Here is a 14,631-nt window from a genome sequence, read left to right on the forward strand (position 1 = left end):
CAGCCTCATTGGCAATGGTCCACCCAGCCTTCATGCTGAGGAGATACCCACCCCAGGCAGCTTGGAGCCCCCCCGGCCAAACGTCCTTCCCAGGATGGCATGAGAGAATTGGCCCAGGGCACCCTCAGGAAGGTCCTTTTGCCTCAGGGACAGGGCAGCCTGCCGTGAGCTGTCCCACCAGAGCAAAGGGTTCCTCTTGCCATGGCTGCCCTGCACACACTCGGTGCCCTGCTCTTCTCCCGCCACAGCCCATCTCCCCTCAGAGCCTTTTCCCGAGAGAGCTCATCCGTGCTGGCCTGGCCAGCCGTTCCTGCACCCCTCCCCAGGTGTCCCACAGCCCCCGAGCTGGTGGTGCAGCTCTGCAGAGCCGGGGGCTGTGGTGCCCAGGGCCATGCTGGTCAGGCTGGGAGGCAGACCCAGCTCGGGTGGCTCCTGCCCCCTCCACCTCAGCACACAGATGAGGTCCCTGTAGCTCCAGAGAAGTTCTCAGGGAAAGGATGTCAGACAAACAAGTCAGTGCAGGGTACTTCAGTTTTTTAAAAACAAAGAGAGAAGGGCTTCTTATTTACACAAAGTCTGTGGCTCCCACAACACAGACAGATCCTGACATAGCAATAGGATAAAGGATGATTCTTCACTTTTATTGACAGCATTAACAAAACCCAGAAAAGCTAAAAAACACATAAATGAAAGGAAAAATGTATTAAAGACAATCTGGGCCTGTAATGAGTTACATCATGTGTGATATGTAGAAGATGGGCAGTTCATTGCTGCTTCTGCCAAGATACCAGTCATCAGTTTCCACAGGGCATCCTTGAGTTCCTGGTTCCTCATGCTGTAGATGAGAGGGTTCACTGCTGGAGTCACCACTGAGTACAGAAATGACACCAACAGGTCCAGAGATGGAGAGGAAATGGTGGGGGGCTTCAGGTAGGCAAACATGCCAGTGCTGTTAAACAGGGAGATCACAACCAGGTGAGGGATGCCCGTGGAAAAGGCTTTGTGCCATTCCTGCTCCGAGGGGATCCTCAGCACAGCCCTGAAGATCTGCACATAGGAAAAGAGAATGAAAGCAAAAGCCCCGAATGCTAGTAAGACACTAAGCACCAGAAGCCCAACTTCCCTGAGGTAGTCTGAATGTGAGCAGGAGAGCTTGAGGATGTGGGGGATTTCACAGAAGAACTGGTGCAGGGCATTGCCCTGGCAGAGGGGCAGTGAGAATGTATTGGCCGTGTGCAGGAGAGAATTGAGGAACCCACTGGCCCAGGCAGCTGCTGCCATGCGGACACAAGCTCTGCTGCCCAGGAGGGTCCCGTAGTGCAGGGGATGGCAGATGGCAACGTAGCGGTCATAGGCCATGATGGTGAGGAGAGAAAACTCTGCTGAAATGAAAAAGACGAACAGCAAGGCCCGTGTAGCATATCCTGCATAAGAGATGACCCTGGTGTCCCAGAGGGAATTGGCCATGACTTTGGGGAGAGTTGTGGAGATGGAGCCCAGGTCAAGAACAGAGAGGCTGATGAGGAAAAAGTACATGGGGGTACCAAGAAGACCGAGTGGATAAGGTCCTCTATAGACAGATTGGAGTAGGCTCACATTCACAAGCCCTGGTCCTCAGAGGGAACTTCAGCCACCCTGATAGCTGTTGGAAGGAAAGCACAGCAGCGCACAGGCAATCCAGGAGGTTCCTGGAACACATTAACGATTACATCCTTATCCAAGTGACAGCAGAGCCAATGAGGAGAGATGCCATGCTGGACTTTGTCCTGACCAAGAAAGAGGGACCCATGGGGAATGTCATGGTCAAGGGCAGCTTTGGCTGCAGTGACCTTGAGGTGGCAGAGTCTGGGATCTTTAAGGTGGCTAGGAGAGCACACAGTAAGCTCGCTATCCTGGACTTCAGGAGATAGACTTTGGCCTCTTCAGGGATCTGCTTGGTGAACTACATTGGGACAAAGCCCTGGAAGGAAGAGGGGCCCATGAAAGTTGGCTAATATCCAAGGGCTACCTCAGCCAAGCTCAGGAGCAATACATCCCGGCAAAGAGGAAGTCAGGCAAAGACAGCAGGAGGCCTGCGTGGATGACCAAGGAGGTCCTGGTCAATCTCAAACAGGAAAAGGAAGCCTACAGAGGGTTGAAGCAAGGACAGGTATCCTGGAAAGAATTGTCCGAGCAGCGAGAGATCAGGTTAGGCAAGCTAAAGACCAGGTATAGGTGAATCTGGCCAGGCGCATGAGGGCACAGCAGTCCTGGCCTTGGGGTCCCCTCAGGCACCTCATGCGTCTCCCCACTCTCCCCTCCCTGTGCCTGATGAGGCCCTGCTGACTCCCTCGGCACTGCAGCGTCCCTGTGCGTGGACACATTGATTCAGTGCTTTATATTGGTGGACTTCACCTTGGAGGGTGTTTCACCTTCGGAGTCTCCATCCGTTCCAGTCCAAGGGCAAGTGTTGAGTCCCTAATCCCGCCTCTCCTCCCCCGTAAAAGATTCATTTCCAGAATGTCCGGTATATGCCGTCAGTCCTCTCATACATGAAGAAGACTGAGGAGATAATGGGAGCTCATGGACTGTCTCCCCTTCTATTGGGCACCAAGAAGAGCGCTTTTAAATCCAGAATATTTGGTGCAGTGGAACCCAATAGTACCGTGAGCTTGGCTCCAGAAACATTGAAAAAACAAGAACAGACTCCTTAAAATATTGATTCCTTGAACATGTTCTTGGAAGGAACTTTGGAGGAACAGCCCATCCTTCAGGCACTGCACTTGGGAGATGCCCTTTTACTGAAGAGCTGTTATCTGTCAGGCCACACCTGACTCAGTGTTGTGCAAGGGTCAGACACAGTAGGATCAAGCATCAAGACAAGCAGCGTAAACTCAGAAAATTATCTATAAGCAGGATTATCACGAGAGAAAAAATCAGAATTGCAGCCTAAGATGAGCCTTTGGCAATGTACAGAGAAGGGGCAGAAGGTTATTGTCAGTGAAACAGTGTCCATTGGGCCAGTTTCCGCAGGGCATCCTTGAGCTCCTGGTTCCTCATGCTGTAGATGAGGGGGTTCACTGCTGGAGGCACCACTGAGTACAACACTGCCACCACCAGGTCCAGAGATGGGGAGGAGATGGAGAGGGGCTTCAGGTGGGCAAATGTTCCAGTGCTGAGAAAGAGGGAGACCACGGCCAAGTGAGGGACACACGTGGAAAAGGCTTTGTGCCGTCCCTGCTGTGAGGGGATCCTCAGCACCGCCCTCAGGATCTGCACATAGGACAGCAGAATGAAAACAAAACACCCAAACACTAAACAGATACTAAACACAATCAGCCCAACTTCCCTGAGGTAGGAGTGTGAGCAGGAGAGCTTGAGGATGTGGGGGATTTCACAGAAGAACTGGTCGATGGCATTGCCATGGCAGAGGGGCAGTGAAAATGTATTGGCCGTGTGCAGGAGAGAATTGAGGAACCCACTGCCCCAGGCAGCTGCTGCCATGCGGACACAAGCTCTGCTGCCCAGGAGGGTCCCGTAGTGCAGGGGATGGCAGATGGCAACGTAGCGGTCATAGGCCATGACTGTGAGGAGAGAACACTCTGTTGACATAAAAAAGAGCATGAAAAAGAGCTGGACAGCACAGCCAAAGTAAGAGATATCCTGGGTGTTCCAGAGGGAATTGGCCATGGCTTTGGGGAGCGTGGTGGAGATGGAGCCCAGGTCTATGAGGGAGAGGTTGAGGAGGAAGAAGTACATGGGGGTGTGGAGGTGGTTGTCGCAGGCGATGGTGGTGATGATGAGGCCGTTTCCCAGGAGGGCAGCCAGGTAGATGCCCAGGAAGAGCCCGAAGGTCAAGAGCTGCAGCTCCCGTGTGTCTGCGAACTCCATGAGGAGGAAGTAGGTGATGGAGCTGCTGTTGGACATTTGCTGCCTCTGGGCAGGGGCCCCTGTCCAAGGAGGGAAACAGAGTAAGTCAATGCAGACTTCTGTAAGAAAAATGAAAGCCATTTCCCGTAGGCTCTGTCTCTGTTGCATACACTCCCTTTTCATTTTCCAGGAGACCTTCCTCACCTCCATGGCTGGAGCTCTGGTTGGCGTTGGCTGCCTGTGCCGTGAGGAGCAGGGCGCTGCCCAGTGGCTGCCAAGGAGTCAGCCCTGCTCTGCAGCAGGGAGTTCATAGGGAGGGTGGCGGCAGGAGCCAGTCCTGGTGTTCTGCTTTGGCTGAGGAACCCACACCTAATGCAGATGGGCTTTTCAACATCTGAACACTCACTGCTATGGAACAGGAAAAGCAGAAAGCATTTGGAGAGGTTTGGGGTATTTTAAAGCTCCCCCATCTCACCTGGGCAGTGTTCTTGGATGTCAGAAACCCTCAGCATTTCTGCTGCACTCCAGGAGAACAGAGTGAGTGCTGTGAGACACGAGGATTGCCTGGGGCAGAGAGCAGAGTCAGGGGAGATGGTTTGTCCCTCCATCTTGCACCTTCATGAGATGGAGGGGGATTCCCTCTTCTATTATGCCATCAGACAGTGCTGAGAGCGGAAGGATCCATCTCAGACTATGAAATGTCTCACCCTTTCTCAAGGTCTCAGCAGCCCACCTCTAGCCAAGGACACCCACAGCTCATTTCACCCACCCAACAGCATTTCCTCAGTCACAGAGTCCCTGTATTTCTCTGTGGGGCTTTTCGATATCACAAAGGTGCTATGGGACAGGTTGGCATCCTGGAGGGCAGCTCACAGCTTCCATGGACACCCAAAGGACTTACCCGATTTTGGGGATCTCAGTGAGAGAAAATGGACTCCTTCCCCACCCCCACGGCCTACATTGCCCACAGCCCCACAGGTCAGAGGAAAGCTGGGACACTGGTTCCCATGGACACACCGGCAGGAGTGGATGAACAAGATCAGTGTGGGACTCTGCAGCTGAAATTCCCATCCCAGGGAGGCTGACAGCAATAAAAAGATAACTCTAAAGGAGACATGTGGAGAAACCAGGAGAAATGCCGTGAGGGTCTGACTGGGAGAGGCACGGGGAGAGGCAGCCGGGCACTCAGGGCAGCATTACCCTCACCCTGCTGGGCACGCCACCGCCCAGACACTGATCATGCAGGGCAGGTGCCCTCAGCCCCACCGCTGGGCAGCAGCAATGGGGCACATGGCAGGAGGGATGCCCTTCGCCTCTCCTGCTGCTCTGCCGGGCACAGAGCTGACTCCCACCCCAGAGCCCATGGCCGTGAGGGCTGAGGGCTGTGATGGGTGGCTCAGGGAAGGCATCTGCACTGCAGGGGTGGCTGGAGGTGCCCCTATCTCCCCTGCAGCAGGGCTTCCAGGAGCAGTCTCCCTCCTTCCCTGCCCATCTCCACTGCCTGGAGCTCTCCCTGCCAGCAGCTTTTTCCCTGCCCTCACATCTCTTCTCTGCCAGTGCTCAGAGACTCCATGGCAGCCCCCGTGTGCCCAGCTCTGCCCTGCAGTCTCTGCGTGTGTGCAGGGGCTAAAGGGCAGGTGCCACAGACCCTGGTGAGACTGGAAAGGGGATGCTGGTGCTGTCTGTAGCCCCCAGAGCTGGAAACTGAAGACACAGACTCAGGAAAGCTCCTTATCTCTACATGAACCCTCCTTTGATCTTTCATTTGAAAGTCCTCTTGGACATGTGCCACTGCCCACCCAGCCAACCAAGAGAAGAAACAGCAAAAAAAATCTAACTTCATATTAAGGGAACTCCATCTTGAAAAGTCCCTCCAGGAATGACCAGAGGTCATCTGGAGGTGTAAAGAGCCCTGACCCACACAGCACCCTCTTCAAAGCAGAAGGACATTGCCCAGCCAGGGGTCACTCCTTCCACCCACAGCTTCTCCCCACAGAAGCTACGTGGGAGCTCCCCGGGCAGGCGGAGAGCTGACCCTGGCAGGCGGCAGAGTCCCTGCTCTGGCACACAGCCCCCGGGGTGCAGGGACCCTGCTGGCAAGGACAGCCCTGCCCACCCCTGCCTGCACACCCACCTTCACAGCCCTTCGACCGTTCCTGGGAGAAGGCAGCCGTCATGCCCTGTGCCTCTGATGGTGCAGCAGGGAAGCCCCAATCTAGAGAATGTCCTCTTCTTCCACAGCAGAGAAGTTGTGAGCGTCCTCCTGAAAGATCCCACGGGCTGTGGGAGGTGCCAGCTGTTGGAGATCTCTCCAGCTACTGCAGCTGCTCTGCTTTGGGAAGAGTTCTCCCCCCACTCACCCTCAGCATCCTCCCTCTCCAGACTGCCTTTAACCTCTCTCCGCCTCCCTGCTCTGCCCTCGCTGCCTGCAGGCAGTGCCCTCAGCCCTGCTGCGCTGTGCAGAGGAGCTGCTCCTGGGCAGAGCTGTCTCTCTGCAGCGCGGCCCGCTTGCCAGGAGCTCCCTCCGGCCCAGCAGCCCGGCCCAGCTCAGCAGCAGAGGACCTGCTGTGGCTTTCTCTGCCTCCTCCCCGCACTGCCCCAATCCCTCGAGGTGTCCCTGCGCCTCCAGGGCTGACAGCTCCTCCAAGGCAGCGGGGTCTCTCCTGGGGAGCAGAGTTTGAAGCACAATGAAGTCATCACTAACTGTCTCTTTCTGAACCGTGGATGGACTGATTCCTGCAGTGGGAATTGTCTTCCAGGGTGTACAGACCTACAGGAGGCGTCCGTGTTCCCCTCTGGAAACCCCCATTCCTGCCGCATTGCCAGGCAGGGCACAGAGGCAGTGACGGGCCGGGGATCATTCCCACCGGTGCAGGGCAGGGATTGAGCCAAGTCAATGAGGCATCTCAGCTCTCAGCAGTGTTCCTGAGGGTGGAGGGACATTCAGCTTCTCCAGTGCACCCCACAGACCCACCTGAGGGAGGATTCCTCTTGCCTCAGCTCAGCTGCCCAAAATCGGAGTGAGCTGCTTCTCTGAGCTGCCCTGTGAGTAATGGAGACAGAGGCCAGGAGGGAGCTTTTCCGATGCAAACACCAGGTGACATTTGAGGTGCCAGAGGTGGTTCAGGACACGTGCAGGGAACTGCAAGCTCTAATGGAGCAATTGTGAGAGACAGGGCAGCATCTGGGGGCACTGGTGGGGAATCCCTTTTGCCAACGGAAAGCATAGAAGATCACAGAATCACAGAATGGTAGGTGTTAGAAGGAACCCTCATAGATCGTCTAGTGCAACCCCCCTGCCAAAGTAGGATCACCTACAGCAGGTTGGACAGGAATGCAGCCGGGCGGCTTTTGAATATCTCCATGGAAGGAGACTCCACAGCCTCTCTGGACAGCCTCTTCCAGTGCTTTGGTGCCCTCAAAGTAAAAACATTTTTCCTTGTGTTCAGATGGAATTTCCTGTGTTCCAGTTTGTGCCCTTTTCTCCTTGTGCTGTCACTGGGCAGCACAGAAAAGAGTCTGGCCCCATCCTCTTGACACCCGTCCTTTAGATATTGATAAGCATTGAGGATATCCCCTCTCAGCCTTCTCTTCTCCAGGCTCAACAGACGCAGCTCTCTCATCTGATTCTCATGAGAGGTGCTCCAGTCCCCTGAACATCTTTGTCGCCCTCTACTGGACTCTTTCCAGTAGTTCCCTGTCTTTCTTGAACTGGGGCACCTAGAACTGGAAACAGTACTCCAGATGTGGCCTCAGCAGGGCAGAGCAGAGGAGAAGGATGACCTTCCTCCACCTGCTGCCCACGCTCTTTTGTAATGCACCCAAGGAGACCATAGGCCTTCTTGGCTACCAGGGCTGGCTTATGGTCAACTTATTGTCCACCAGGACTCCCAGGTCTCTCTCGGCAAAGCTGCTTTGCAGCAGGTGAACCCCCAACCTTTACTGGTGCATGGCATTTTTCATCCCAGGGTGCAGGACTCTACATTTGCCCTTGTTGAATTTCATTATGTTCCTCTCCACCCAGCTCTCCAGCCTTTCCAGGTCTCGCTGACCAGCCTGCCGTTTCCTGGGTCCTCCTTCTTGCCCTTTTTGAAGACTAGCGTGACTTTGGCTTTCCTCCAGTCCTCAGGCACTTCTCCTGTCCCCTGTGACCTTTCAAAGATCATAGAATCATAGAATGGTTTAGGTTTGAAAGGACCTTAAAGATTATCAAGTTCCATCCCCCCTGCCATAGCAGGGACATTTCTCACTAGAACAGGTTGCCCAAAGCCACGTCCAGCCTAGCCTTCAACACCTCCAGGGATGGGGCCTCAACAACCTCTCTGGGCAACGTGTTCAAGTGCCTTACCACCCTTAAAGTGAAAATCTTCTTCCTAATGTTCAATCTGAACTTGCCCTTTTCCAGTTTAAAGCCAAGATGATCGAGAGCACCTTTGCAATAATATCTTCCAGGTCCCTCAACGCTCCCGGGTGCGTCCCTTCAGGGCCCATGGATTTGTGGGTGTCAAGTTTGCCTAAATGATCTCTAACCCTATCCACCTTGACCAAGGGAAAATCTTCCCTTTTCCAGGCTTTTTCTCTTCCTCCAGGGTCTTGGATTGCTGAGGGCCGGCTTCAGCCTTCCTCGCTCCATCCCTACATACTCTCGCAATTTTTATATACTCCTCCCAAGTGGCCAGTCCCTTTTTCCACTTTCTGTAAACTTCCCTCTTGCACCTGAGTTTTTTCCAGAAGGTCCTTGCAGATTTCCTGCCTCCTCTTCCCGATTGCTTATTCCTAGGAATGCACCGATCTTGAGCTTGGAGGAAGTGGACCTTTTCTATTAACCAACTCTCCTGCACCCCTCTTCCTGCCAAAGCCTTTGCCCATGGGATTCCTCCAAGTATGTCTTTGAGGTGTCCAAAGGCAGCTCTCCTTAAGTCCAGTTCTACTTTTTGCCCCGCTTCTTCCACACAGGATTCGGAACTCCACCATCGCATGGTCACTGCAGCCAAGGCTACCCCCAGCCTTCACATCCCCAACTAGTCCTCCTTTATTTGTCAGTAATACGTTCAGCAGCGCACCTCTCCTCGTTGGTTTCCCCACCAACTGTGTCAGAAAGTTCTCATCAATGCTCTGCAGAAACCTCCGGGACTGCGTGTGACTGGCTGTGTTGTTTCTCCAGCAAATACCAGAATGGCTGAGGACCCCCATGAGAATCAGGGCCTGTGACCATGAGGCTATTTCCAGCTGTCTGTAGAAGGCCTCATCAATTCAGGCATTTCAGAGAGGTCATCAAGCATGCAGGTTTCCCTGGAGGAGAGCGAGAGGATCCATCACAGTCGTACGCACCGTGGAGGTGGTTGACTTTCTGGATATCACCTTGGGAGTCCACCTAGGAATATTTGTCACTGTTCTGGTTGGCCGGGCTTATTCCCCAGTAAGCTGTGATGGCATGAGCATTGTCCCCTTCACCCCAGCCCCAAGTCTTTTGGATTCAAGCCCGCCTCACCAAGCTGGCCAGCCTGCTGCCAAAGATGTAGTCTATGTAGTCTAAATCGACCCTCTTTTGCCTTAAAACATCTACGCATAGCCCTGTCGCAGCAGGCACTGCCCAAAGGGCAATGATGCCACGCTTGGTTTGTCAGCAGGCAGTGCTCGGAGCCAGGCGCTGCTGCCTGCCACAGGGCCTGCACACCCTCATCCCACAGGCAGAGCATTCAGCGGGGTCTCTCGGGGGTGTCCCATCCCAGCTTCTGCCTCCCCTCCTGCTTGGAACCCCCCAGGCTGCCCCTCCTTCCCCCTGAGAAGCCACCATGCCCAGCACCCGGAACCAGCGACTCTGTGACATCAGTCCTGGGAACAAGGTCACCGCAGGCACCATGAGGACTGTGGGCAATACGTCGGCTGCTGCACTGGTGGTGACGACCCCTCGGCTCTTCCAGCTGCAACGTGCCGCTGCTGGCAGTGATGAATGTGCTCCCTGTCGTCGTCCTGACGGCCCTGTGCTGGGCCATGAACAGCACATGGGACAGCAGTGGGTAAACGGCCCGAGGTTCTGAGAGGGAGCTTGGGCAACACTTATGGGCTTCACTGGAGGGTGCCTGCTTGTCCCCTGTGGCCACTCCACAGCTTCTCAAACCCCACATGGGAGCCTGAGACCCTTGCCAGCACCCAGGATGCTGGCCCATCTCACCTGTGGGGCTCAAGCAGAAACAGAGGCAGGCATACGCATGCCCCACAGGGTTCCCTGGCCCTGCTGTCCATGCAGTGCCTTGTGGGGAGGGGAGATGGCTGACCTTCAACCTGAACCACAGCAAGCCATCGAGAAGGGCAGTCATGAGTTTCTAGTGAAAGAGGGACCTGCAGGCTCTGGCCCATGGGTTCCGGCTATGGCACGTCGCACGTGGTGGGTGGCACAGATGCCCGGCCAGGCGCCTGGCCCTACATCACCAGCATCCAGCCTGGAGAAGAGAAGGCTCTTTGGGAGACCTTATAGTGGCCTTCCAGTATCTGAAGGGGGACTACAGGAAAGCTGGGGAGGGACTTTTTACAAGGGTAAAAGGTATGTTTAAAAAAATTAGGGACAGGACGAGGGGGAATGTTTTCAAGCTGGAAGAGGGGAGATTTAGAATAGATATTAGGGAAAAAAACATTCACATGAGTGTGGTGAGCCCCTGGCGCAGGTTGCCCAGGAAAGCTGTAGCTGCCCCATCCCCGGAGGTATTCAAGGCCAGGTTGGACAGGGCTTAGAGCAACCTGGTCTAGTGGGACATGTCCCTGCCCAGGGAAATGAGGTTGAGACTTGGTGATCTTTAATTTCCTTTCCAATCTAAACTATCATATGAGTCTATGATTCTACCATTCTACTCACACCGCTCAAGCTGCACCATCTATTTGATGCTGTGCACTTCACATACTGCCTCCACAGGGGCAAACACTCACAGAAATTTTGCTGCCTCAACCAGAAAAATCATTTTTACTGTGTTTTCTGTAACTCCAATTCCAGATTTACTGCCCTTCAGAGTTCCATTGGTTCGGAGCATCCAGAGAGCCAGACCAAAAGCTGCATGGCGGGTCATTGCAGTCACCACCATCACCCACGAACCTTCCACTTTGACTGCAGGGTTGTCCCTCAGTTTACAGACCACGGAATGAAGTTGGGATGAGGCTGTTCCTTCAGACGGCTTCCCAGACAAAATGCTGTTTGAGCCCAGCCAAGGGTGTGTCGGGGACAATTCCTCGAGGCAGCCAACCAAATATTAAATGAGCACAGAGTTATTTGTGGATGGAATTCTGTGTGCAGGAGCAAGGACTGCCATCAGTCCAACAGTGCAGTTCCTCCTCTCTTGTCGTAGTTATGGCTGGACTGGCCACTGTGACAAACAGTCTCCCATTGTCTCCCCCACCTCTCTCTCTCTAAGAAGAGGAAGAAGAGAGAGCAAGAAACTTGTGAATGTAGGAGGAACTCAACTGCTTGAAGGAAATATTAATAAAAAATAATAAAAAAGATATAAAGAAATAGATACTAATCTGGATCAAGCTCCCAGGATGATGATCACGTCACCGGCAGGCATGGGGAAAATCCAATACTTGACTCAGAGACAGATGGGAATCGGATTCCAGATCTGCATTCAGGAATTTGCAGATCGGGATCAAAGGCAGACAAACAGCCAGAGTCCTCCTGGGACACAAACCACTGAAGGAAGAGAGGTGACCCTTTGATCCCTCAGCTTTTATACTGAGCATGAGGCAGATGGGATGGAATACCCTGATGGTCAGTTTGGGGTCACCTGTCCTGTCCGCTCCTTCCCGCAGGTGCCACCCCTCTATGCTCTTCTGCTTCTGACCCTCCAATGGGGCAAAGAACCAAGTCAGCTGGCCTTGGGGGTTATACCAATAAGTATGAGAAAGAGAATTCTGCAGACCATTCCTCGGCATACATTACAACTAATCAGGTTTTATCGCTCTGAACAGTGTCACCACAAATGCTGTTAATTTCAGAGAGTTCACTTAGTTCAAAGAGGCTCAGCTGCAAAGTAAAGTTGCTGAACAGAAGAGGGGTTCTGTTTCACCTCAAACCAGCACAGGTGGGCTGTTCTTTTGGGAGGGTATGAGGAGAATAAAAGAGAAGCACTCGTGATTTCAGGGAATGAAAAGAGAAGCAAAGGATGCTGTTGGCTGTCTTTGCTGAGGGCTCCTGTTTTGCCAAATGAAACCCAAGGACCACCACAGCCTTTCCTGTGGAGCTGCTACTCAGCCACACAGCCCCTGCCCTCTGCCATTGACAGCGATGGAGTCACTGTGAAGGTGCAGTAGAAGAAATGAAACAGTTTGTGGTGCTGCAATGGATGGGCACATAGTTCTCAGTACAGACAGGCTGGAAGGCTCAGGGGTGGGGTTCCCTCTTGTGGCTCCATCTCTGGTGACAGTGGAGTATTAGGAGGGCTTTGGAAGAAGCTGCACAGGTTATGGGGAACTCATTGGCAAAAGCTCAGAAAAACATGGCTTTGTGTTTGAAGAATTAGTGAAGACAGAGAGTCATGAGTAAAGCTTGGGTCAGCACGGGGTGGGAGTGAGGTGGGGAAGCAGGGGTGGTGGTTGAAATCTGCAGAGAAACGGGCACAGGCAGAGGAAAGTGTAGGACAGCCTGTGGTCAGCGTGCACGACACCCCACCCCCCCAGCAGAACTGAAATCCTTGTCCTTTCCACTATGGCTGCGGACTCTTCCACTGGAGCCCCTGAGAGCACTCCAGTTCCTCACAGACACACTGCTTCGCTGCCTCCTCCCCCACCCTCCAGACAGCCCGAGAGGTTTCCTACACACACCCCCTCATCTCACTGCTCCCAGAAAGAGCCCTGAGCATCCCTTGAAGGAAAGAATCCCCATTGCCAGGGTGTGGGGGTCAGCGCTTGAATATCCTGCTTGATGAGACACGGCAAGGGCTTTCACAGACACTTTCACAATTCATTTCCAACTGGAAGCAGTGCCTCTGGCTTTCTGCTTCAGGGACAGTCAGGGATGACCCTCAGTGGGGACCGCTGACGCCCTTAGAACCTTGGAGGCTGACTTGCACTGCTCTAGAGACCACTTCAATCCACCCTCAGTACCTGCAGTTCAGGAACTGGGCACCAGAGGGCTCATTAACATGCAAAATGCCATAACGAGCCATGGTTCTGGGCATAACTTTCTTATTATACAATTCTGCTGTGGTTAATTAGAGAGATTTCAGAAGTTAAAAGGTTTCATTAGTAAATGACGAGAAGAAAGGATTTATTTTTCTTTCTTTTTTTTTTTTTATTTCTCTGGTTCATTTCTCTGTCTATTGATATCAGCAATTTCCAAATGACACTGAAACTGGACCTCTCCAAACAGAGTCTGACTGAGTAGGGCAGTCAAGACCCTGTATGTCAGACACTCTGTGGGCAGCCTTTGTCCCCACCTCCAACCCCGCCTTTCTCTCATCAGCCACCTGGGACTTACACCACCTTTCCTCAAATCTGAGCTTTCTCTGCTACACTCTGGAGTTGCAGGTTTCAGCCCTTTGGCACCAGTTTCCACCTGTTTCACTTAGAGAATGAACTGCACCCACACACAGAATTTTCTTTGTAGCCAAAAAATGAGCCCAAAGGAAGGCATGGTTCAATAGAAAATAAAATACTCTGTTGTACATTAAGTCCACCTTTCCTCCTCTGAAGTCCACTCTCCACAGAGGACAGCCTTAGACCAAAGGCAAACACTTTTCTGTGCCAAGCACGGATCCCGAGAACCCCCAAAGCACTCCCTGCCCCAGAGTCTCTTGGTTCATATGCGCTCACAGCGAGGCACACGCTGAAGTCACGAGCTCCCTCCATTCACAGAGGGAAGCAAAGAGACAAAGTGAACGGCATGCTCTCTTTGGAATGGCCAAAGGTGCAATAACCCCAAGGGGTCTGGGTTACAGGAGCATCTTCAGGCAGACTCTGAAACATCCACACCCACTCCTTGCCCATCCTCCTCCAGCGCTGGACAGCTTGGGTGCAATTGCCCAGGCTTCCTTTTCTCCCGGAGGGAGAGAAATCAGTTGTCTCCTCTCAGATGCTTTGCCCTACCCTGCCTGTCCGCCAGCTGTGGCTCCAGAACTGCTCCCATCAGCCCGGGGTCACACTTCCTAGTCCCACATCGGGTCTTCAGCTATGCCTGGGAATCTGGGAGGCAGTGGGCACCTCTGTGTGGGCATCAGCCCCTGAATGACGAAGTGAGGCAGAAGTTGAAACATGCAGAAAAGACCTCAGTGTAATAAGTGTGTCAGAAGTCTTCATTTTCAGAACTTTGATACTGTTCTGTCAATTGTCATATTTTTTTGCATATGTCCTGGACAGAGACCAGACAGCTGAGGACACTTTGTCTCCCTCTGGCTGTTTACCTCTGGAGTCTTGCCTTGAGGCACAATGGCTGAGAAGAACTTGTTTCTGAAACATGAGGCAAAGAGGGTGTGAAGTATACATCTGTCTCCACCTAGTCTTACTGAGATAAGCTGTGACCAGACATTATCTTTATTTCTTCTTCAAGTGTTCCTGAAATAATGTTGAGTTCTTGAATTCTCTTCCATGTTTCAAGCAAATTTTGATAGACAAGCTTGCTGTGTTTGGAGGATGCTGTCCTTGAAGACCAGGTATACTTAGCTTTCCTGCCCACCAGTGCTGCTGACCATGGGATACTGGCTACCTCTCCCCAAAATAACCCAAAATCTGCTCCACTGACGACCGGCATCTGCAGTCTTCTATTCCCCTTTCTCCCTCTCCTCAGGAGCTCATGCCCCA

General features: G+C 53.1%; 2 protein-coding genes across 2 annotated transcripts in view; both read right to left on the bottom strand.

Annotated features, from left to right (window-relative positions):
* LOC309684386 (olfactory receptor 14C36-like) overlaps positions 1-14,631 on the bottom strand; it is a gene marked incomplete at both ends in the record, with an annotated part of 283,296 nt that overhangs the window by 112,703 nt on the left and 155,962 nt on the right. The window lies entirely within an intron of this gene.
* LOC309684405 (olfactory receptor 14I1-like) lies at positions 2,977-3,906 on the bottom strand (the record flags this gene model as incomplete). Its single annotated transcript, XM_082500328.1, has 1 exon — positions 2,977-3,906. One exon carries the CDS (start codon positions 3,904-3,906, stop codon positions 2,977-2,979), a length of 930 nt encoding a protein of 309 aa, XP_082356454.1.

This window comes from Vanellus vanellus, assembly GCF_965231255.1.
Source record: "Vanellus vanellus genome assembly, contig: HAP1_SCAFFOLD_70, whole genome shotgun sequence".
Lineage (NCBI taxonomy): Eukaryota > Metazoa > Chordata > Aves > Charadriiformes > Charadriidae > Vanellus > Vanellus vanellus.